At 57.0% G+C, this 23,347-nt stretch overlaps 2 protein-coding genes across 2 annotated transcripts in view; one reads left to right on the top strand and one right to left on the bottom strand.

Moving 5' to 3' along the window:
• Positions 1-1,638, top strand: part of EPOP (elongin BC and polycomb repressive complex 2 associated protein) — a gene marked incomplete at both ends in the record, with an annotated part of 2,027 nt that extends 389 nt beyond the window's left edge. Inside the window, 2 exon segments of the mRNA XM_082494997.1 lie at positions 8-769; positions 772-1,638. Coding sequence (XP_082351123.1) covers positions 8-769; positions 772-1,638 — 1,629 coding nt within the window.
• RPL19 (ribosomal protein L19) overlaps positions 1-23,347 on the bottom strand; it is a 389,457-nt gene that overhangs the window by 253,185 nt on the left and 112,925 nt on the right. The window lies entirely within an intron of this gene.

Consider the following 23,347-nt stretch of genomic DNA (forward strand, 5'->3'; position numbering starts at 1 on the left):
CTTCGAGAAACCCCCCCGGGGTCGGAGGGGCTGCGGGCTGGCGGGTCGGGGGGGGCTCTTCGCCGGGGTGCTGGCCGGGTACCCCCGCGACCTGGGGCTGCTGCACCCCGCGGCCGCGCATCCCGCCGCGCAGGCGGCCGCGCTCGCCCAGCCGGGCCGGCGCAAGCGGGGACCCTGCTGTGCCAAGGGGCTCTTCCCGGCGGAGAAGGGACCCGCTGCCCCCAGGAAAGGCCGTTCCTCCGTTTTCCCCGGCTCCAAGCGGCAGGGCACCTCCGCCGGCTACTCCAGCGACTCGGACTCCAGCCTGGATTTCGGGGGGTCCAGCCCCGCCACCTCCAGCGACTCGTCGGAGGAGGAGGAAGAGGAGGAGGAGGAGGAGGAGGAGGAGGAAGGGGACACCTCGTGCAGCAGCGAGGAAGGCAGCTCCTCGGAGTCGGAGAGCAGCTCGCTGTGCAGCGGGGACTCGGTGCAGAGCACCCGGTACAGGCAGGCGGCTCTGCCCCGCTTCCAGCCGCAGCCCCCCCGGGACCCCCAGGGCGAGGAGCGCCCCGCCGAGCCCCCCCCGGGCGTGGGCAAAGCCCTGCGCCCCGACCCCGACCTCCTCTTCCTCTCGCAGCAGCTCTGGGCCAGGACTTTGCGAGCGTCAACTTTGGAAAGTTTGAGCCCGGCTCCGGCCCCGGGGGCTCAGCCGCTGCCGGAGCTGTACGCAAAGCAGGAGGCCTCCCCTTCCTCCTCCTCCTCCTCCTCCTCCTCCTCCTCCTCCTCCTCCTCCTCCTCCTCCTCCTCCCCCCTCCCTCCCCGAGCAGCACCCCTGGGGGGGATCCGCAACAAAAGGAGGGAGGCTTTGGGGACGCGGAGCCCTGCGCCAAAGGGAAGGATTTGCACAAAGATGCCTCGAACAATAGAGCCTCGTTAGGCCCCGGTGACCGGGCAGAGAGGCACAGCGGAGCTTTAACCGGGCCGGCGCCTTCCCGAGAGCCGGCCCCGGGCTCGGCCCCGCAGCCCCCGGCTGCCCCGGAGCTGGCGGGGAGCCCCTCGCCGGTCCCCCCCGGAGAGACGGGGAGGGAACCCCGGCGGGAGCACTTTGACCGCCTGATCCGGCAATCCAAGTTGTGGTGTTACGCCAAAGGGTTCAACCTGGACGGGAAAAGTTTGCGGCACGGAGGGAGGACGGAGCCCTGCAAAACCGCAGAGCTCAAATCCCCCGGCTCCAAAAGAGCAGAGAGCCCCAGCACCTTGTCAAACAAAGCTTTGAGGGGCAATGGCTCGGAAAGGAATGCCAAGCGCAGACGCCTCGCCAGAGGCGCTGAGGCAGAAAGGCAACAGAGCTCCTCTAAAGGGAGGCCACAAAAGACTCCGAGGAGGAATGCCAAAAAGGGAAACACTCATTGCAAACGCCTCGGCAGCGCCGGGCCAACCCCGCCTCGGAATTCCTTCAGCCTCATGGGCAACTTCCCCTGTATTCCCTCCCTGGTCGTGGGGGAAGATGGGGACCTGTGTCCTGCCTCTTCCCTGGGGGTCAAAAACTCCTGGGCCCTCTCCAAAACTCACCCGCTGTGGAGCTGGCACCTGGGGGGCAACGCCATCCCCGTGCCCCCCAGCCTCAAATTCCGGGGCTATAGCTTGGAGGATCTCTAAGGACAGCGGACGGCCCGCAGGAAAGGTTTACATGCAACAGATGAGAGCTGCAGGGGGGGGGGAGGGGGGAGGGAGGGGGCCCGGGGGACGGCGGGGCCGGGGTGCCCCGGGGACGGGGAGGGGGGATCGGGCCCCTCCGACCCACCGAGCCCCGGGGCCGCTCGAGCCGGGGGTTCCCGAGGGGGGCGGCGGGGAGGGGGGCGATGCCCGGAGGAGCCGTGCGGCGTCCGGGGGTGCGGGAGCGTTTTGGGGGGGTGCGAGCGAGTGTGTGCACGGCTTCGGCCGGGGGGGGGGAGGACTGGGGGGTCCCCGCTCCGGATTTTTTTTGTCCGTGTATGTGTCAGGGTCCGATGTTGGTTTCGCGATGAGTTTTAAGGGACGAAGTTAAACCACCAGATCAGACCCCCGAGGGGGGGTGGGGGTGGGGGCAGACGGACACCTCCCCCCCTCCGCCCCACTGCCAAACGCGGTGGGTTATTCCCAGGAAAGGGATTTGGGATGAACGGCGCAGCTCGGAGGGGAGGGAAGGGGCTCCCGCCGCCGAGCAGAGCTCGCCCCGGCCCCGCTCCCGCCGCCCCCGCTCCCCCCCGCCCCCCCATATACCAAAAAAAAAAAAATAATCCCGAGGAAAGAATAGATCTAATTTCTTCCTTTCCCTCCATAAATGCATTGGATTAAACTAATAATAATCACACGCAGAGAGAAATAATGATGTCACGCAGCATAAACACTCCTTCTCGGTCCGAGTCAATCCCGGCGAAATTGGGAGCAGCTCTTCCAAATAACTATATTAATAGCAATGTAATGTTTTCTGTCTACTTAAGAGACAGGAAGAAAACACCAACTTTAAAAAGACCAGGAAATTCTGTTTGCTAAAAGAAAACAGGAGGCTTTGAGAGGAAGTTATTTGAAACTGCTGCATGTATATTAAAAAAAAAAAAAGGGGGGGGGGGGAAGAAAAAAGTGAGTTGTTTGCTGGATAATAACCCTAACTCCGATCGCCTAAAGGTAGCAGGCCTGTAAAAGCTTTACGGGCACGAGAAATAGGATCCAGGAGCATTAGCAATAGAGTGCAGATGGACAATTTGATCTCTCCCGAGCTCCGGAGTGGAATGCGGGGAAGAATGCGGGGGGAATGTCTCTCTCCTCTGCAGAGGAAATCATATCCCAGTTTAACTTTTCTTGCAAACCAGTGGCTTTGTAACTGGCTCTTTTGACTATTTCTGATGTGATTTCCACCCCGCTTTGGCATCAAAGCCCGACGGGCTCTCTGAAGTCTGCTCTGTTTTGGAAACGTTAGGCAAATCAAAGCTGATGTGGGGTTTCTATTTTTTTTTTCTTTTTCTTTTTTCTTTTTTTTTTTTTTTTTTTGGGGTGGTGGTGGTGGTGTTTCTTTTTCGCCCTCTTCTTTGCAACAGAAAATCTCTGCAGCCCTCGGCCCGGAATCGCGCAGTGCCCGCTCGCGAATTTCTATTTTTCTTCCACAGTCCTCCAAAAATTGGCTCCCTCAAAAAAAAAAAAAAAAAAATCCCTTCACAGTGTCCTTTGCTTCCCGTGGAAGGGGAAAGGAAAGGGGAGGGAAAGGAGAATCATCGCAGAATTCAAAAGAAAATATTCAGATCTGGCACGGCCCGGTTGGATTTTTTTCTCTCTTATTTTTTTTTTTTGGTTTAATTCCATCATTGGTTTAAAAAAAAAAAAAAAAGGACATTTTTAAGGTCAAGCGTATTTTGTATCTATTAACCGCTGTTTTTCTTGGAGATGGTGAATTGTTGCTAAAAGCAATGTTTGTTTTACTTGGGTTTTCAGCGGGTTTTTGGTTAACTGCGTTTTTTTGTTTACTTCACCCCACCCCCCGTTCCTCCCATGCTGAGCAAAAGAGGGGGATTTCTTCTGTCTCCGAAATATCCAGGTTTTATACCCGTAGCCGTGGACGGTTACCAAAAAAAAAAAAAAAAAAAAAAGAAACAAACAAAAAAAAAACCCAACCCCCAAATTCTGCGAGTGTGTAAGAGTGAGAAAAGCCGATTTTGGGGAGTTTACCTCCGTTTCGCTGTCTCGGGTGTGCACACAGGAATCGCTCCAATGTTTGTTTTTTTTTTTTTTCCTGCCCCGCATGTCCCCCGCAAACCCTCTGCTCCCCTCGGCCTGTCCCCCCCGGGGAGGGACACCCGCAGGGCAGAGCCGGCAGAGGGCGGGGGACACGCGTGGGGGGGAGAAACGCGCCCGTTTTCCGCGTAATTGCCGAACCCGGAGCCCGATCGCTCGCTCTGTTCCCCCCTCTCCCCCCACGGTTCTCCCAAATCCAGATCGGGTTAAAAATGTATTTTCTAGGAAAAATAAAATTTTAAAATAAACTGCGGGGGGTGGTGGTTGGGGGGTGGGGTGGGGAGTGGGACGGTGCGGTGCGGGGCGGCGGGAGGGAACCTCGGCCGCACAAAGCCGGCGGCCCCGGCTCCGCGCCCGCGGAGCCCGGGCGAAAAAAAAAAAAACCAACAACAAACCCGAGATCCGCGCTGGGAATGAATGCTAAAAAAAACAAAAATTAAAAATAAATATATTATATATATATCTTTTTAAAAAAAATGATAAAACTCAGCAAACCCCAGACTCCGCAGCTCCGTCTGCCGCGGGCAGGAACAGCCAAATAACTCAGGAATATTTTTGAAGGGATAGAATCACCTCGGAAAGTGCGTGCGTGGGGCGGGCGGGTGAGCGGGCACCCCCGCGGGTGCAGGTCCACGGATATTTATCTCTGTGTGTATATATATATATATATATATATATATATATATATATGCATTCGTACATGTGGGTGGGTGGAAATACGCGCCATGTGTGCGCACATGCAGACTTTATACGCCCGTACATATTTATCTGCTCGCACACACACGTCCCTGCGGGTGTAGGTGCAGAGATGTGTGTGTAATGGTGTAATGCACGGGGGTTGTAGCAGGGCTGTGAATACAGTACAAAATACCTCAAAACTTTCCACGCAAACACACCTTGAACGGCTCCTCAAGCAGCAGAACCATCCCGTTCACAGCAAACAATAATAATAATAATAATCGTAAATAGTAATCCCCCCCCCCATTTGTTTTTAAACGCGTTTCAAGGAAATTAAGCGATCCGAAAAAAAAAAAAAAAAAAAGAAAGTAATCTTCCTAGCAATCCCCCAGTGGGAGACTGGAGAGGGGGGTGGCGATGCATGGAAAGTAAATCGAAAAAGATAGAAATTAAAAAAAAAAAAAAAAAAGGAAAACCCAAACTATTATCTGAAATAGCCTGTTTTGGACTTAAAAAATGACCAAGGCCAAGCGGTAGCTGGTTGGAAGAAGCAATACCTCTGCGGGACACAATGAGCCGGGAGGAGGGAGCGGTTCGAGCGATACAAACTAGTTCTGGTTTTAAGCAAAAGATCACCTCACATCGCCAGGACAGCATAAAGGATAGAAAGGCACCTTTATAATGACATTAGGGACATTTTTTTATTTCCAAACGGGTGCAAAAGAAGCAAAAACTGATTTTTTTTTTTTTCTTCCATAAAAATGTTTGTCTAGGTAGGAGAAAACCGAAAATATCTTGTGAAAAAAAAAAAAAAAAATTAAAGAAAACTTCTATGAAAGGGTGCTGCTTTAAAAAATGCAGCCTGCTTTAGACTCAGGAAAAAAAAAAAATCTCAGCTTGGATACGGTGTGGTGCTTTGTAATCACGGTTTGTAAGGGTTTATTTTGGGGCTGGGGGTTTCAGGGACCTTTGCTCTCTCTTTGCGTTGCTGGATTAAAAATTCCCATCCCGGTGGGTTTATAAATGTCGGTCGCTTCATGGGTGCTTCTCTGCCGGACCCCCTGGATCCAGGGATGCTTCTGCCCAGGGATAATTTATTTTCGGGAGGTGCTGTGGATGGGGAGGGGAGTTATTTCCCCGGGCTGGGCACATCCCGTGGCCGATGTTGCCTTTCCCCCACGCCCCGGCCTAAAACACGCATTTAAAAATAACCACCCAGGGGAGAAAAGAGCCTTTTCCAGCCATGTATTGGGTTTTTCTGTTTAGATTTACTGTACCTTTATTTATTTGAAGTTGTTGTAAGTATATGACGATGAAAGTGTTAATTCCTGCGTGCAATATGGAATCTAGGCTGAGAAATAAATACTTTTTTTTGTTTTTGTTTTTGTTTTTTGTTTTTTTTTTTTTACAGAACTGGCTGATACTCGGCCTTTTTTGTGGGTGTGTGCTGGGGGGGGTGCTGTGGGGGGGATGGCTGGTGTGCACCCATGTGTGTGGGAGGTGTGGGGGCTCTTGGGGGTGCCAACTTGGGGGGTGTGGTGTGTGGTGTTTCATGCATTTGTACACCCAGGGCGTGCGCACGCGCGCGTGTGTGTGCACCCACGGAGGTTGTGCGTGTGCCTGTGTGCCGCGTCGCGGCCGGTGCCGCCGGTCTGCGTGTGCAGCTGTGGCCGTGCACATCTGGCCGTGCGTGTTTATTTACGTGCTTCGGAAAGCACACTCCTCCGCTCGCACCCACCCGCGGGCCGGGCACCCTGCGTGGGGGCGCCCACGCCTGCTCCCGGCGCCTTTGCGTGCGCCGGCGTGTCCTCCTCGCCTGTTTGCGGCCGCGTCCTCAGCTCCGCACGGCTACAGCCCTCCGTGCCGCACAGCTGCGCGAAGCCACACGTGTGTGTCCGTGGCATGTGTCAGCGCGTGGCTGCCTGCGCACACGTGTGCTCGGATGCTGGGGTGGGGGGGTGGGGGGGTGCCTGTGTGTGCGAGAGTGTTTCCGTGGACAAATTTTGCCCAAATGGAACCTTTTCCCTCAACATTTAATCGGAAATCAATAGCTCCTTCCCTCTAATTTGTAGGCCAGAGACTGTTCCCCAAACACGTGTTTCTGTTTTGAGGGCCGCAGGAGTTCGTGCCCCTGATGGAAGGAGCCCTTCAGATATATTTTTAAAGCTCTACCAAAGGAAAACGGCCAAAAAACTGGAAGATCCCCTTGGAGCAACTTCGGGAGAGCCGGATCCAAACACAAACCCCAACGCAGATCAGACCAAGCGACCCAAAGACCAGAAGCGGTTTTTAATCTGTGCGATGTGTCGAAAGAGGCCTAAAGTCTGTTATTCCGCCTGGGAGCCGGGAAGGTTGAAATCCTGACCTGGGAAGCATTTACCCGGCTCTTTCACAGCCAGAAAGATTATCTCTCCAAACCGATCAAAATGGAAAGAGAAACGAAACGCACCCCCAGTCAGGACCTCATTAGTTGTGATTAATAACCAGGTATTACTCGATCGCCGCAAAAATCATCCGGTGACCCCGCTTGTGCGGGAGGGCAGGTAAAAACCCCCTCCGTCCTTAAAAACCACTGAAATCCCAATTCCCCAGGAATATCGAGCTGCACATCAGAAACGCGGCGCTTGAAACCTATTTGCAGCTCCTTTTCCCCTCCCTCCCCCCCTCCTCCTTTCGGGCAGGGAGGAAAGGAATCCCAGTCAAAATTATTCCCGTTTAAAACCATTTAAAATTTTGGGAAAGGTCGGGAGCAGCCCGGGCCGGAGGCAGCAGCCCCGGCCGGAGCGGGACCGCCCCACCTCTAATCGCAGCCAAATGGCTCTGCTATTATTATTATTATTATCTTTTAAAGAAGGTAATTTAATAATGACGTTAATTATCTGCAGGGACCTGCCGGGGAGGGGGCTCTGTACCCCCCCCCCCCCCCCCCCCAAACCCGTAGATTTGCGGGTCAAAAATTCAAGGGGGGGTAGGGGGGGTGAAATTTGCGGCCCCGGAGGAAGGTGTGGGGGAAGCCGCTGCATTTATTTAGTTTAGTGTCAGGGTGTTAATGATAAATTAGATAGCAGAGGAGGGGCTGAGTGAAACAGCAAGCTGTGAGAAAAAAAAAAAAAAAGGAAAAAAAAAAAAAAAAAAGCAGCGTAACCCCCCTCCCGGGGCAGGCAGGGCTGGGGGCAGGGAGGGAGCGGGGGGGGGAGGGGGGGTGAGGGATTAAGTGTCACTAAAGGCCTTTCATTTACCATGTTTACATGTAGTCAATAGAAGAGAATGGACAAGGGTTTATTGTGAGTTATGAGGCTCTTTCTAACTCCCATGTTATCAATATCTCCCGCTTAAAAAAAAAAAAAAAGCAGGGAGGAAAAAAAAAAAAAGACAAAAAATGAGTTTGGTTATTTAAAAAAAAAAAAAAAAAATATCCACCAACCTTTCTGGAAGGTGGGAACCGCCCCCCGCCCCCGCCCCCGCCCATCTCACAAAGCGCTTTGGAGGATCCTTCAGCTGTTCCATATAAATCTACGGGCTCAATAGGTGGAGTTTATGCTTTTAGCAATTGAAAGAAATTACCCTAAATGAGGCCATATGGGAGACTGTGCTCATCCTCTCTCCCCTCCCCAAAACTTGGGGGAGGATTTCGCCTGTCCTTTTGTCAGAAAATTGGGGTCATGGCAGGATCCGGCTGCGCTCCTGCCGGGACAGCCCCCCCCCCCCCCAACCTCCCCCGGCCCGGGGTGCAGCTCCGCTGTCGCCCCTTCCCGGACTGGACTTGGAGGGGGGTGGAAAAATGTCATTAAATCCTGGTTTTGGCATCGCTTCCACCGCCCCGCCTGGGAAAGGGCACGGATCCAGGCTGGGCTTGTGGGGAAGGGGGTGCCAGGGGGTCCCCAAAGCGCTGGGGTGACCCCTGGGGGTGTTCCCCCCACTCGGGGGCTGCTCTCCCTGGAGGGGTTTGGGGGTCCCAGAATGTGTGTGTGGGGGGGAGGAGTGTCAGGGCAGTGTTACCCCTCTGACCCATTTTACCCCCGTTTCACCCCAATTGCCCCACAGCGGGCGGGATGCGCTCCCTCTCCCCCCGGGAGGATCCGGCCCCTCTGCACACTGGGGCCCTGCGCACTCGGGCTGTTTACCTTAAATCCCATTTTTTTTCCTACAGTTTTTACACACTGGGTTTGTCCAGCCTTTTAATCAGCTGGAAATACCAGCGGCCGCCCGGGCGACTGCTTGTAATTAACCATTCGTTACAGTGGTTACCCCCCCCCCCCCCGCCCCAACTAACTGAAGACGTCGCGCGGGAGACTCGGGATCCCGCATGCAAGCGGCACGCCGTGAAAAAAAGAAGTGACCCATCGGGATGTGCTCTGGAATCCGTCCTCCCCGAGCAGCGCGCTGGGCCCGGCGCGTCCAGGCCCACGTTTGGCCGTCGGCGGTGTCCAACTCCACGAAAAGACCTCCTCCACTCCCGGTAAAGGTCCGCATTGAGGATTATTTTCGAACTGTTCTTTCACTTCTCATCGGAGATGACTTTGGGGAAAGGGGGGGGGGGGGGAAAGGGAAATAACAAAAATGTCACTATTTGATTTATAATTTTATATTCTTAGCTCTAACTAACTTGATATATTCTTAGCATGTCGTTTGCAGACGCCGCAGTGACTTTTCCCAGTGCTGCATAAAAAGAAACATGGGTGTCAAGGGAGAAAGGTGACTCCAAAGCTGCTGAGGTCCGGATTTTGGGAGTGGGAAACTCGGACGCAGCGTACGTGGGACCAGCTCGTCCCCTGAAAGCCGGTGGGAGTGTGGGGAGGGCGGCAGGTCCCGGGGAGGCCAGAGATCCGGGGTGCTGCCATCTCCCCTCCTCAGCCCTTTACCAGCTGCTTCCAGGCTGGAAAACCCGGAGCCAAGGTGGTTTTCTGGGAAACGGGGTTATTTTGAGTTGTGGGCGCCAGGGATTTGTCCTCTCTGCCGCTCTTCTCCCAGTCGGGCCAGTGCTTGGGTGCTCCCTGTCGGTTCCCAACAACCGAAATACAGAAATACATGTGGAAGTGAATGACCTCCGAGGGGGCAGGGAGGGCCTGGGGGGTGCGGGGAGGTTTTGGGGTCACAGGCGTATGATGGGGCTGCTTCTGCCCCGCTCTGTGTCCCTCTGGGTGCCTGCGGGACCAGCAGGTCCTTGCTGAAGCGGAGCCTCCCTTCCCTCCCTTCCACCCAGTAAATAAGTCCCATTCTTGTATTTTTTAAATTTCTTTTTCTTTTTTCCTCCTTATTCCCATTTTTCTCTGCCTTTATGCAGGTGGGATTCCCTGCCCTGAAAGGTGCCCAAGGGAAACAGTCATACATGAAAATTTCTTGCACCCCCAATCCGAGCCGGGGACACGGTGTGTCCCTTGGGGGTGGCTGGTGGGCGCCCATCACCCGTCCCGGCTGGGGACAGGGCCCGGCAGAGCTGTGGGGGGAGGGGGCAGGACGATGCCACGACACCCCCATTTCCTTCCATATTTCCTTGTTTTTTAGGACTGAGAAGAGGGAAAAGGCACCGGGGAGCTGTGGCTGCAGCATCCTTGGGGGAGCCAGACTGGGCAGGATCTGGCCCTGGGCCGGCTGGATGGGGGGGCTATCACCTAGGCCCCCCCCCCGGTGTCCCCTGCGTGGGGCTCCCTAACATGGTGGTGGGGCTGCAGGGTGGGCTGGTGGCCGGGCCGGGGTGGGGGGGGGATTCCCTGGGTGTCAGCTTTCCCGGTCTCCCCCCAAAAATCTCGGCAGCCTGAACTCTGTGAACCTGGGATGGGACCAGCTGTGCTCCCCCCAGCTGTGCTCCCCGGGGGGGGGGGCGGGGGAGGAGCCCCTTTAGGTCGGTAATGGGCTGCCCAGCAAGGTCCTCTCCTGCCAGTCCTGGCTGCAGTGCGGGGTGGGGGGCACAGTGGGGTGCGGGGTGGGGGGCACGGCTGGATGCGACCCCCGGGGCGCACGGTGGGGGTGCGAGCACTCGGGATGAGGGTCCCGGGGGGGGGGGTTGGGGTGCAGGTCAGGATGAGGGTCCCAGGGGTGGCAGGACCCCGGGGTGCAGGTCGGGACCCCGAAGGGGGGGTGGGGGAGGGGGGTCGGATGCACCGCCACCATTTGCAATATCGTACGTTTGGGTTTTAATCACGCGATTACAGGGGAGATTCGCGCCTGTTGGGCGCTCTGGTTCCCGCTATTTGCGTTAATAAACCTTACCGCTCCGACAATTATAACGATAATTTCTGCGCTTACTCTTTCAAGAGGAACGTTGGTACCGAGTCTTTGTGAAATGCTTCCGCGGAGGAGAAAAAAATAATCTGTTAATAGCAGTTTGTGACAGAAAATCGTTTGGGCGATGCTGTCAGCATGCCTACTAATACCTGAATAATTAATGTCATACTTCTTTTCCCCTCTTCAAATATTAACATGTTTAGAGTCCTTGTCAAAATTGAACACCCCCTCCTGGAAATTAATTGCCAGTAAAGATAAGGAGAGGTACGCGGTTTTCAAAATAGATTCTTTTTCTTTTTTGTAAAATGTGAAAAAATCTAGACGGAAAAAAAAGATATTGGGGAGGGGGGGTCGGGTCCACGGGGCGTTTTCCGCATTACGAACTTTTTGTAGGTAACGATGTGTGCAGCTGCATTCTCCGTTTTATGGGTGTTCATGTACGTACGCACACACGTGCTCAGCTGCTCGCACGGGGCACCCATGTCCAGGGCTACGTATATGTAATTTAACGTGCTGTCGCAGAGCCCCGGGGTCTCTTTTGGGATGGGTGAGGGGTACCGGGGCTGCGGGGGGGAGCGGCTCCCCGGGGCGGGAGGCAGCAGGACCCTCCCGGTGCCCCCCCCAGAGCTGATCCCCCCCTACTGATGGCTTTTCTTCTTGAGGAGCCTTTAGGAATAATTAAATAAAATGGCAACTGGAGGAGAGGAGAGGCTTTTAAGGGCGGGGGGGGTGGGGGGGGGCACTCCTGGGAAACCCCCCTGCATCTGGAGGCCAACCCCGGCTTGTGCTCCGGAGATCGGAGGGGAAAAGTGCCGGGGATTGGAGCTGCCGTCCAGGAAAATCGAATGACGCCACCGCCCCCCCCCCCCCCCCATCCTCCCGGTATATATATTTATAACATCCCAAGGGTGCAGCTCTGTCTCTCTTGGTTTAAAACAAAACCAGACAGAGTCTTGAGGGTCAAAAGGGAGGTGGGGGAGGGCTTTTCTCTACCTACCCCCAGACAAAGATCCCTTTGAATCTAATCAAGCAGAAAAGAAACCCCTTTCCTGTGTGTTTTTGTACGAGGGGAGAGGGGTTAGGGCTGCCCTGGAAGGTAAAAGGAAAGGAGATCCCATTTTTCCTTTCAACAATGAGATCTTTATGAATGTTTGTTTTTTTTTTTTTTTTTTTTTTAAAAAAAAAAAAAGACCCCAACCCCAGTGGTGGAAGGACGTGGCCGCGTTTTCCCAGTGGACCCGGCGAAAGAGGGGGTGGGGGCGATGCCCCGGCCTGGAGGGGACGTGGGGGGCCGGGCCGGGGGACGGCAGGCGGAGGGGTGAGATGATGTTTGCAGTGAGGGTGGGGATGCAATTTGGCGGTTTGTTTCCTGCGGGAGGGAGGGTTTCCAGCGCTCCCACCCTCCTCTGCCACCCTGGGAGGGGGCCCGGCCGGGCAGGGACCCCCCAGCGAAGAGCAGTGACCTCCCGTTGCCACCCGCTTTCCCACAGGACATCATCCCTCCAGCGGGGCTGCTCCCGTCTCCAGCCACAGCACCTGGAGACCTTCCCCAAGGCCCTCTTCCCCATCCTCCGCCACCGGCCAAAGCCCAGCCCAGGGGCACACCGGCCCTGCCTGTGCTGCAGGGATTTTCCTTCCATGGGAAACGCTCCCTGGGCGGAGGGACGGGCCACCGGTCCCTCAGGGGGTGGCCGCAGTCCCAGGGCACCCTGCTCGTGCTTCTGCTTCGCGATGGCTTTTCTTGGTGACCTGCCTTAGGCACGCCTGGACAGACGCCGCATCCCTGTCCCCTGCCGCGGGGTGACTGGGGAGAGCCATGCGCTGCAGGACGAGGAACCCGTTGGGATGCGCTGCAGGATGAGGATCCTGCCAGGATGCTCTGCAGGATGAGGATCCCACTGGGATGCTCTGCAGGACAGGATCCTGCCAGGATGCTCTGCAGGATGAGGTTCCTGCCGGGATGCTCTGCAGGACAAGGAACCCGTTGGGATGCACTGCAGGATGAGGATCCCGTTGGGATGCACTGCAGGATGAGGATCCCACTGGGATGCACTGCAGGACAGGATCCCGCCAGGATGCTCTGCAGGATGAGGATCCTGCCGGGATGCTCTGCAGGACAAGGAACCCGTTGGCATGCACTGCAGGATGAGGATCCCACTGGGACACACCACGCGCCCTTCCAGCATCACCCATGGGACCTCCCCAGCGTGGGGGGTCGTGGCTGTGCCGGAGCTCCGCGGGTCCCCGTATGGCGGTGCTGCGGTCCCAGCGCTGCTCTCTCTGTGCTCTTTACCCACGACATAACAAATCCGTCCCTGCCCCCAGCGACCCCCCCCCGATTTATCGCTCTGTGTGCACCTAGCGGTGGCAGGAGCCCTGTGGCTCCCTTCCTCCCCGACGAGCCCCGCTCTGCAGCGCAGACAGGGCCTCAGACGCTGCTTTTTACATCCTTTTAACTAATACCACATGACAGTGATTTAAGCTAATCAGTACAACCTCCCCGTGTCAATGCAAGAATCCTCATAACCTCCGTGTTTACATTAAGTACAGCAGTGTTTCAGCTATAAAAGCACTTTCAAACTGACATTAACTGCAGCGTAACGATGTTAGATTGACTGGAGTTGGGTCAAACGCCTACCAAAAGCCTGCTAGAAAGGAGCTGCTCTTGAATTTATTGCGAAAGCGTTAGCGCGGAGCTGTCGGTGCGAGGCTGGACTTCTCCTGGGCTCACACAAGCTCTTTTGGGTTTATGCATCGATGTTTTGTACCGGTCCCTTTTGCCACTTTGCAGCAGCCCCGCGGTGCTTTGCCGGGCCGGGGAGTGAGCCGGGGGGCGGCTCGCAGTAGCCCCCCGCCTTGTAGCACCCTTTTACTGCTTGTGGCTACAAACCCGGGTGCCCACGAGGCGCTGGAGGATTGTTCCGCTCCTTTTCACCGCCGGAGTTTGCCGTCGCCACCGCTCCACCGGCAAAAGGGGCTGCGTTGGAGGAAAACACTCATGTTACTGGGAGGCAAAGGCGACGGAGGGGCTGGAGGAGCTCATGTGAGGGGCGCTGGGGCTGGGTCCCCCCCAGCCGGCGCTGGGGACGCCCGGCCACAGGCTCAGCCCAGCGGCGCGCGGGACCGGGGTGCAAACCCCGATGGCGGCTCACGCTCCGCGTTTCCCTTCGCCGCAGCCCCAAGGGGACGGAGCTACTGCGCAGGGGAGGACCCCCCCCCTCCCCGGGACCAGGAGGCCACCGCGAGGTTTCTCCTACGTTCAGCCCCCGGGGAAGTGGAATGAACTGCAGCGCTTTGATTTCTGCCTCTGCATGTCCACACTGGTGTCTGCATCGCTTCAGCTGTTTTGGTGGAAAATTTATCGTTGAAATAATGAAGCCAATATAAAAAATGGTGTTTATAGAACACTTGGGATGCACAAGGTTTGGTTTTTTTTTTTGAGAGCGGTGCAGCTCTCCTCCAGGGCTGAAGCCACAGACTCCCCAACGTCACCCTGGGCTCAGTTTTGTAGCACCTTCTCAGCAGCTTTGGGACATAACCTGTTCCGCAGATCACTGGTAGGGACCGGTTTTGTGGCCATTTGCCCTGACGGAGGGAGCCCCAAAGTGCTTCTGCACCTTATCCCGGAGGTCCGTGGCTCCCCCCGTCCTTCCCCACGCTCCCCCTTCCCTTTCCGTCTTGCTCCGTGCCTTTTCCTTCTCTGCATCTGCTTCTCCTCCGGGGACGGCCGGGGCCCCGCTCCCACCCCTATCACAGCTCAGCGCTGTCGCGTTTAAAAATAAAACAAACAAGCTATTAAATGAAAAAGCTATAAAAACAAATAAATAAGCTATTATTACTATTTCCCAGTCCCCCAAAGCTCCATTCCTGCGGTCGTATCCCCCGAGTGTTTTCTGGCAACCGCCAAGAAGTCGGAGCACGGACTCCCTTCCCAGTCCCATGTGCAAACTGGGGGCTTTAGCGCGGACTGTATATCCCAGCACACACACACACGTACACGCAGGTTTATATGTCTGTCTGTCTATCTATCTATCTATCTATCTATCTATCTATCTATCTATCTATCTCCCATAACTCTGCTTAATCCTTCTGGTCATGTAGCAGCAGCTTTTTATTTGACTGCTATTTACACTGCCCCATAGGCTTTAAAGCCAGGAGGGCCCACGGCCGCGGTTCTCCGCGGCAGCCCTGGCCGTACAACGACCCTCCCGCTGCCTCGCCACTTGCCACGGTTCTTGGCTAGCGACTTTTCCCTGGGAGAGGGAAGAGGGGTCCCCCAGCACCTCTCCTTTTGGGATGGGTCCATCCCACGCCGCGATCTTAGAGGTGAGGGAGCCTGAGCGTGAGCTCCCCGGTGCCCCGGCTGACTTCTGCCCCAAAGCCATCCATCCCCTTCCCTGGGTGCTGCCTCCCAGCATGCCATGAGCGCCCAGACCCACAGGGTGCTTTCAGCAGGCCACCCGGTCTTTTGTCGTATGCAAAAGCATTCCCTGTTGTGTCTCACCCCTTTCCCAAGCGCGTGCACGGGCACTCGTGGGGTCCCCATGGGGGCAGGTGAAACACCCGCTCCAGCAAGCGGAGGTGACAATGGTCACTCCGGGGTCTCTGGGAGGGGGGAGGCAGCAGGCAGAGCTGCCCCCCCCCCAGCCTTCTGTGTGACCTTGAGCACGTCTTTATTTCCCACTTTACCCTTTGTCCCCTTTGCTCTCCGGTGTTTGCAGCCTGACCGCTGCCCTCCCCACCCGCCCACCGCTTCCGCGGGGGGCTGAGGACCCCGCGCAGTGCAATTGTAGAATCACAGAATGCTTTGGGTGGGAAGGGACCTTGAAGGCCATCCAGTGCCACCCCCTGCCCCGGGCAGGGACACCTCCCCCCAGCCCAGGTTGCTCCCAGCCCCGTCCAACCCGGCCTTGAACACCCCCAGGGATGGGGCAGCCACAGCTCCTCGGGGCAGCCTGAGCCAGGGGCTCACCGCCCCCACAGGGAAGAATTTCTCCCCAATATCTCCCCTAAATCTGCCCTCTTCCAGTGTCAAACCGTTACCCCTCGTCCCATGGCTCCCCTCCCTGATCCAGAGTCCCCCCCCAGCTCTCCTGGAGCCCCTTTAGGCACTGGAAGGGGCTCTGAGGTCTCCCCGGAGCCTTCTCTTCTCCGGGCTGACCCCCCCACCTCTCCCAGCCCGTCCTCCCAGCAGAGGGGCTCCAGCCCTCCCAGCATCTCCGGGGCCTCCTCTGGCCCCACTCCAACAGCTCCATGTCTTTCCTAATTAAACCGGCCGGTAACGGACTTGTTGCCTCAGCCACCCTCCGTGGCTGCCTTAAGAGCAGCCACAAACCCGACGGGGGGACACAACCCACCGGGTGACAGTGACGATGCCCTCGACTGCACCAGCGCCGCTCTCAGCCGGGGGGGGGGGGGGGGGGGCTCATCCCAACGGGGGGCAATTTTTTTAGCATGGGAGGAACCTAATCGAGAGTTTTCACTACTTTCCCCGATCTTCTGCAGCTGGTGCTGGCGAGCGCTGCCCACACGGTGGCAATGTCCGCCCGGCGAGTGCAGGCAGCAGCACCGCGCTGCCGCCGCCGCTCCGCGGCTCCGCCCGCACAGGTACGGGGGGTTTTTGCCCAGAAATGTGGTGGTTTTTTTTTTTTTTTTCTTTTTTTTTTTTTAACTCTCTTTCTCCTTTGTGCGGCGGCTGAGAGGCGTTGGTGGTGCGGTGCTGCCGGGAGGTGGGGTGGGCACGATCCTCCTCTCTCCCCACACAGGGCAACGTGTGGGCTCGTGGGGCTGGAAATGAGGGAATTTGGTTTTTTTTTTTGGTTCTAGAGGTGGTGGTGGCTGTGTCCCCTGGCAGCAAGGCCCGGAGGTGGGGGCTGCCACAGAGGGAAGGTCTCTCTCCTGCCCCGTGCCCCGTCCCGGAGCGCGGGAGCGGCCGCCGGACACTGCGCCGCGGCTGAGATGGGCCCCGAGGTGGGGGTCCAGCCGGGACCTGCCCCGGCTGCTGATTACCAGTGCGGGTTCTGGAGGTGGGCAGCTTTTTTTTGTGACAAGGACGGAGATTTTGAAGTGTTTTCCTATTCTCTGTTGGGATGAAAAGTCTTCCTTATTTATTTATTTTTTCCTTCTTTTTAAAGCCAGTGGAAAACCCACAGAGCGGTCTGGTTACTGAAGCGTTTTTCCTCCTACCACTTCAAAACGTTGACTTTGTCTCTTTTAACATTCTTTCCCTATAAATTAAATTATGAAATAGAATGTATTAGAGTTTAAAGGAAGCAAAATTCCAACACATTTCTCCTCAGTCCTTTTCCTTTAACCGTAAAACTTCTCCGCACCAATTATTTCGGGCAAACGAGTTCAATCTCAACCAGTCGGAATTTTCTAGGAAAAATATTTAATCAAAACATTCCCAAACAGCCCTACTGTTAGCAACTAACAGATGCATTCGCCTTCATTAGCCCGAATGCTCAGGAGGAGCTGAGCCGCAGCCTTGGGCTCAGTCTGCTTCCCTGCTCCGGGTACGAGCGTCCGTGGATTTCGGCAGGTCCCGATCCTGTGGGCGAGTGTTTGGGAAGGGCAGCGCCGACGCATGTCTCTGGTGTAGGAAATACCTGTTGTAAAGGTGAAGGGGATGGTGTCTCCCAGCCCCTTCCCTGCTCCCATCCCGGTGGTGCGTTTGGGAAAGGGAGCGTTTTTTGGAGCAGGAGGGCTCGGGGTTGCGGGCGCTGTGTCCTTCTGTCCCCCCCAATACGCTGTGGCCGGAGTCGGGGTGTTGTGCGGGGTCCTGGGGAGCGGGTGCTGGGGGTGACACTGTGTCTGTCTGCCTGGGGAGGGACGGGATGGGCAGAAGGAGGGTGGTGGCATCCAGCTCCCGGGGGGGGGCGTTGAGGTCCTGGGGTGTTTCCTGAGGTCAGGGAGCGGGTGATGGGGTCGGCGCCCATCTCCAGCCTGTCACCTCTAAGGGAGGACTCCACCCTGCGATTCACGGGCAGCAGCACCCCGATGTGCCTTTGCTCGGGAGCGCCTGATGAACCCCGCAAAGCTGCTCTTCCCGGATGGCTGATTTGGGGGTGTGGGGGGGTCCAGGTCCCCCTTCCCCCTCTGCAGCCCCTCCAGATCTGTTGATATTCTCTTTTTTTCTCCCCCCCCACTTCCCATGAGGCTCCTGAGACAAAAGCCATATCAACCACTTTTATTTCAAAACACGAAATAAAATTAACTGGGGGGAGAGGGGGGAGCGAGCTCTTCTAAAGAGCACCAAATTGTGTTGCTATGGCAACGGGAGGAGAAGCCCAGTAGCTGATGCTCTCCTGGGGCTCGGGGGCCGGCTGTACCAGTCGAGATGTTTTCTCATCTCTCATTCTTTCTTCTTTTTTTCCTGTTTGTGATTTTTTTTTTTTTCTTTTTTCTCCCCCCCCCCCCCCCCCCCGCCCCGCTTTTACCCTTTTGAAATTTGTCTCGGTGACTTCGCCCTGGCCGGCAGCCCTGGCTGCCAGCCCCGGGGACTGTGCCCTCGATTTTGCCCGCAGGGCTGGAGGCAGGGAGGTTTCTTGCCTGTGCTGCCTTCTGCCAATGCCCGTCTCCTGCCTGCCCGGAGGTCATGGGAGCTCTTTGGTTTCCAGGGCTGGAAACGGGAACGCCGGAGCTCACGGAAGCACCCCCACACCCCGCTTCTGGCTCTGCCTCCTCGCAGCAGCGCTGCTCTTTAGCACCATCGCAGCTTTTGAAATCCAAACGTGCTTTTAAGAAATGAAACCGCCAAACCTCTCTCCGTGTGGAGCAATAGTTTCGGGGCTTTCTGCGGACTCAGGTGTGTGCGGAGCGTGTTGAGCTGGGGGTACTGCTGCTTCCCCGCAGCTGCCCTGGTCTGGGCAAGGCTGGGTGACTCTGCTCGTTGGTGTCACCCCGGGACCGGTGATGGTCCTTTGCTGTCTGCAGACACGTGCGCGTCTGGTATCTTCAGTAAACCCAACTTTCAGCATTTTCCAGCTAGCTGAGCCTCCTCGCAGACGCAGCCTTTCCTCTGTCCGCTCCCATTTTCTTATCTGCCAAATGTTTCGAGGCGCTCGTGGCTATGGAGCCTCCTGCGAGGCTGCTGCTCCCGGCAGCTCGCGCTCCTGGTGCCGGTGCCGTAACTCCCTGGTTTTGGGAGTTGCCAGCAGCATTCGGCACCTCACTGGGAGCGAGCAGGGAGGCTGTTTGGACAGCCGTGTTCTCATCGAGCTTTGTTTTTTTCCCTCTGATTTCCCAAGTCCTGTCCTCCCCAACAGGAGGCTGATGTGAAGGGGAATCACCGGTGCTGCTGTGGGGTGAGTCCCCCCCCCAAGGTCTCCTCTTGCTGCATGGAGTGTGCGTGCCCTTGGCCTTCCAGAGACCCCAAAACTGGGTCAGAGAGACTCTGGGGAGCGGACAAAGCTGTTGCTGGACATGTGGCTTGTGGCAGGGTTAACGCCGCAGGCGTTGCTGCCTTGTCACAGCAGCCGGTAGCGCAGGGACCTGTTGTCACCTGCTGATCCGGACAGGTGAGAACCCACCACCCATCGCTCCCTGTCGTCTCTCTGCTTGTATGATTCACGTCCTTAAAGGCGTTTCGGTCGAAGCAGAAGGAATTGCAAGCTCTTGACTTCGGGCAACCATCGATTGAAATCTCTGCGAGGCCAATTTACCCACTGATCGCTCCAAAATCAGATCACTTCAGCGCACGTTAGAACTGGAGAGGGTGCGGGGATGCAGAGGCGCCTGCCCGGGTACCGGGGACGGCGTGTGTGTGTCCCCCCCCTGCCCCGCGGCTGCTGCCATCTGCCCCGGGCAGCTGCGTTGCGCTGGGTCTGGAAGTAGTTGGCAAAGTATTTAGGGGAGGGGAAAAGTGCTATGGAAAGTAATATTTAATTAGCCCCAAGAGGAGCATTAATTGGCAGTCTTAATTTGAAGTCTTGCCAGAGCCTGTTGTATTCCTACACCGTTTAGCATAAAATGGGTCTAGAAGCTAATTTGCAGGTCACGGTGGTTTGATCGCATATGTAGGGCTGCAGCACCCGGGACTGGGCAGCCGAGGGGGGGGTGGGGGGGCACAATGGGCTGGGACGTGGGTACCGAATGCCACCCGCCCCATCGGCTCCCCCTCCCCGCCCCTCGCCCCCTTCCCTCCTCTAAAGCAGTGATAACACCGTCACGCTGCTCCTGGCTTTGCTCGGGAGGGTTTGCGAAACGCGCCAAGCTTTCCGGGGCTGAGCTCGTTGCGTTCCCTTTCTCCAGGCCGGCCGAACCGCTCCGGACCCCAGCCTGGGCTGGGTGTTTCGTGTCCTCCTGGCTGTATCCCAAGGTGTAACTTGGGGGAGGGGGTAAAGGCTGGGGCTGGTGAGTTGTGTGCTCCTCTAACACGACTTAATGCCCAAAGTCACGCAAGGCTCATCCTGAGTGATGCCACCAGTCCCTGCCATATATCCATCTCAAACCCCCCCCCCAAAATAAAACAAAAAAACCCCAACCCAACTCCCCCCCCTCAAACGACCAAAAAAACCCCAAACCCAACCCAACCTATCAGTAAATTAGTATTCAGAGGGACCCTGCGGGGAAAGGCCGTTTTTCTTTGCTGCAGAGGTGAAGCCCCAAGGCTTGGAGAGGCTGAATAACTCACCAGGGAGCAGCAAAGTCTGCACCGTCCCTTGTGCCTTGTCCCTGTCCCTGCGCGGGGAGCGCCGGCTTCGGCAAGCTGTGGGATACGAAACCAGCACAGCTGGTAGGGGCTGTCGGCTCGGGGCCGAGGAGAGCCGATGCCACTGAAGGAAGCAGCGTGATGGGGATCCGCACCCCATCGTCCTCCTCTCCATCCTCCTGCAGCCGGTTTCTATAGCGACCGGGCACCTGCCTTTCCCCATGGCCCTGCCGGCACCCGATTCTCATTCGCAGCATCGCTCTCCGGAGCCGGTGGGGGGGAAGCAGCGGCAGCCGCCCTACAACCCGGGAGCGTGTGTGGGTGCTGAAGGGTCCACATGCTGCTCGGTGGAAGCACTCGGGTGCTCTGGCACGCCTCAGTTTGGCGTGCACATGCTGCTCCCTGCAGCAACGCCTCTGTGTAAGTGTATGGGTATCCCCAGTCCTGCTGGTTGCTGGAATGGGCAGAAGCTGGTGAGACCCATAAAGGCCCTGGGTAGGTTTGTTTTTTGTCCTGGGTCTGGAATCCCACCTGGTCTGAGGCACCAGTGTCTCCTTATGGAGACTGGAGGCGCTCAGAAAAAACGCAGCCCCTTTTGTTAAGGCAGGGACACGCAGGAGCCTCCATGGCCGGAATGGAGGTTACTGCTAAATTCTGGGGTTTGTCTCCCATCTCAGACCCGGGAGGGGGACGGTGTGCCAGCCTGGGACAAGAGGGGTACCCGAGTTAGTGGTCTCTTGCCAGCTCTGCCTGCTGGGCTGCACCGTCCCCCTTCCCTCCCAGGCTCCCCGGGTGTCTCGTCGGGCTCCAGACTCCTTCACAGGTCTCCCAGGAAGCTGTGCCCAACCTTTCCTGTGTCTGGATCGCCGTCTCCGGAGAACGCTGCAGATTTATTGCATGACGGCATCGGCAAGGCACCGAGCACGTCAGCACGGTCCCCCCCCGCCGGCCGGGCGAGAGGGGCTGACCGCAGCCCCGCTGTCTGCAGCCTGGCCATAAACCACTCCGAAACGCCCAAAACAAACAGCCAACCTGGACCCCGCGCAGATCCATCCCGTGCCACCCCGGCCTGGGGAGCGTGTCCCCCCCGGGGAGGGTCGGGCGGCCCTTCCCTCGGCCCCGCATGAGATAACGCACCCGCGCAGCGACCAGCCGACGAGCGGCTCAGCGGGGAATAAAGGTTACAGGAGGTGGGAGATGGGTCCGGCTCGCCTGTTCGGGTTATGCTGAACGGCTGACACCAAGAAAGAGCTCATCTTGGAAAGGGAAGGCAAATCCCGTCGCTGTTGGCGCGATTCGATGCTCTAAACCACGAATGGGTCCTGCTTGTTTCCAGGCAGCACCTTCCCACTCGTGGGTACCTCTCCCGGGATAGGCAGAGCTCGTCTGTGCCTCTAGATGCTCCTGGCGCACTGGGGCAGAGCTCCGCCATGGCATTACTCAAGGCAGCGGGAACCGAATGCTCCCAAAATGCGTGAAAGAGTGCTCATGCAAAAGAAACCTTGCATTATACTGTTTCCCCCCCTGTCCCAAAACACTTTGGTAATCCGTCGGTCCTTTCCTCCAGGAGGGCTCCCATGCCTCTGAGCTTTGCTGCCCAAGGGTCTTGCCTTCACCGAGGGTTTCTTCCCCCCCCTCTCCCCCCAAGACACCTTCACAGGACGTCAGTGCCCCATCGCACGGGGTGACCGGTCGCTCCTTGAGCAAATCAATCCTGCCCCTCTGCGCCGTGGGGTTGGTGGGGCCTCACCTCTGCGCAGCTCCCTGCACCGACCCCCTTAGCTTTGCTAATGACAGCACTTTCCTGGTGATAGATGTGCTTGTTTTCGTAGGGAGATGCTTTCTCCTTAAAGGCATAACAGCCTTTGGTGACATGCTTAACAAGGAACCACAGAAAGGGAGAGCTGGAGGGGACCTTAAAAGGTAATTTAATTTATCCCCTGCCCCAAGGCAGGATCAACTATCCCTATATAATTTCTGACAGATATTTGTCTGCCTCGTTCTTAAAAGCCTCCAGTGACGGAGATACCACTGCCTCCCTGGGCTGTCTGTCGCAGGGCTCTAATAGTCCTTATTATTAGAAAGTTTTTCTTACCATCTAGTCAAAATCTCCCTTGCTGCAGTTTAAGCCCATTATTTCTTGTCCTTTCCGCAGCAGACACAAAGAACAGATTATTCCCGTCCTCTGCTGCTGCTGCCCTTTATGTCTTTGAGGACTTTCATCACGTCTCCCTCGGTCTCCTCTCGTTCAGACTAAACGAGCCCCGCGGTCACCCGCCTCCCCGCTGCCTCCCCACCTTCCACGGGTGCCAGCGCTGCGGGACGGGGTTTGCTCTGGCACCTTCGGTGGGTAAAGCTGCGACAGCATCTGCTCCAAGCCCGGCAGAGGCTGCTTGCAAGCGGAGTTCGGATGTTGGTTTTAGTATTTTTATTTTTATTTTTATTTTTTTTGTTGTTTTCTGGCAGCTGTGACCGGCGCTGTAACCTGCGTAGGCTTCCCACAGGGCTGCCTGGGGGGTTTGGGGAGGCGGTGGGGCCTCCGTGCCATAGCTATGGCAACTGCGGAGCTGCGGAAGGTAGGGCTGGTCTCTGCTGCAAACAGATGTGCCACATCTGCCTGGAACCAGGCTCGGGAATCGCTGGCAAAAGCGTCGGTCCGTTGTGCTCATGGACCTGGGATGTCCTCGCGTGGGTGTGCCACGCCGGTGTGTTTCGTGGTGGCTCCCGGCAGCGGGTGACCCGGTGTGGAGAGTGGGGTCTGCCGGTTCGGTTGCTGCCACCCTCATCCCTCCCGTCCCCCGGGATGGAGCCCTCGGCACATCACGTCTGACGCTGGCCAGGGATGGACAAACACCTCCCCTGCCACCAAACCTGGGGGGGGCCCGGGCTGCCTCCCCACTCCGCACCCCAGAGCGGGTCCTGCCCAGCCAGACCCTCCTTCCGCCTGGTGTCTTGGCTGAGCGCTCAGCCTGGTGTCAGCCTCAGAACCCCCCCAAAAACCCCAGCCTCCTCATTCTCCACCTGCTTTATCCAGGATTTCTCCAT

Source organism: Vanellus vanellus, assembly GCF_965231255.1.
Source record: "Vanellus vanellus genome assembly, chromosome: 24".
NCBI lineage: Eukaryota > Metazoa > Chordata > Aves > Charadriiformes > Charadriidae > Vanellus > Vanellus vanellus.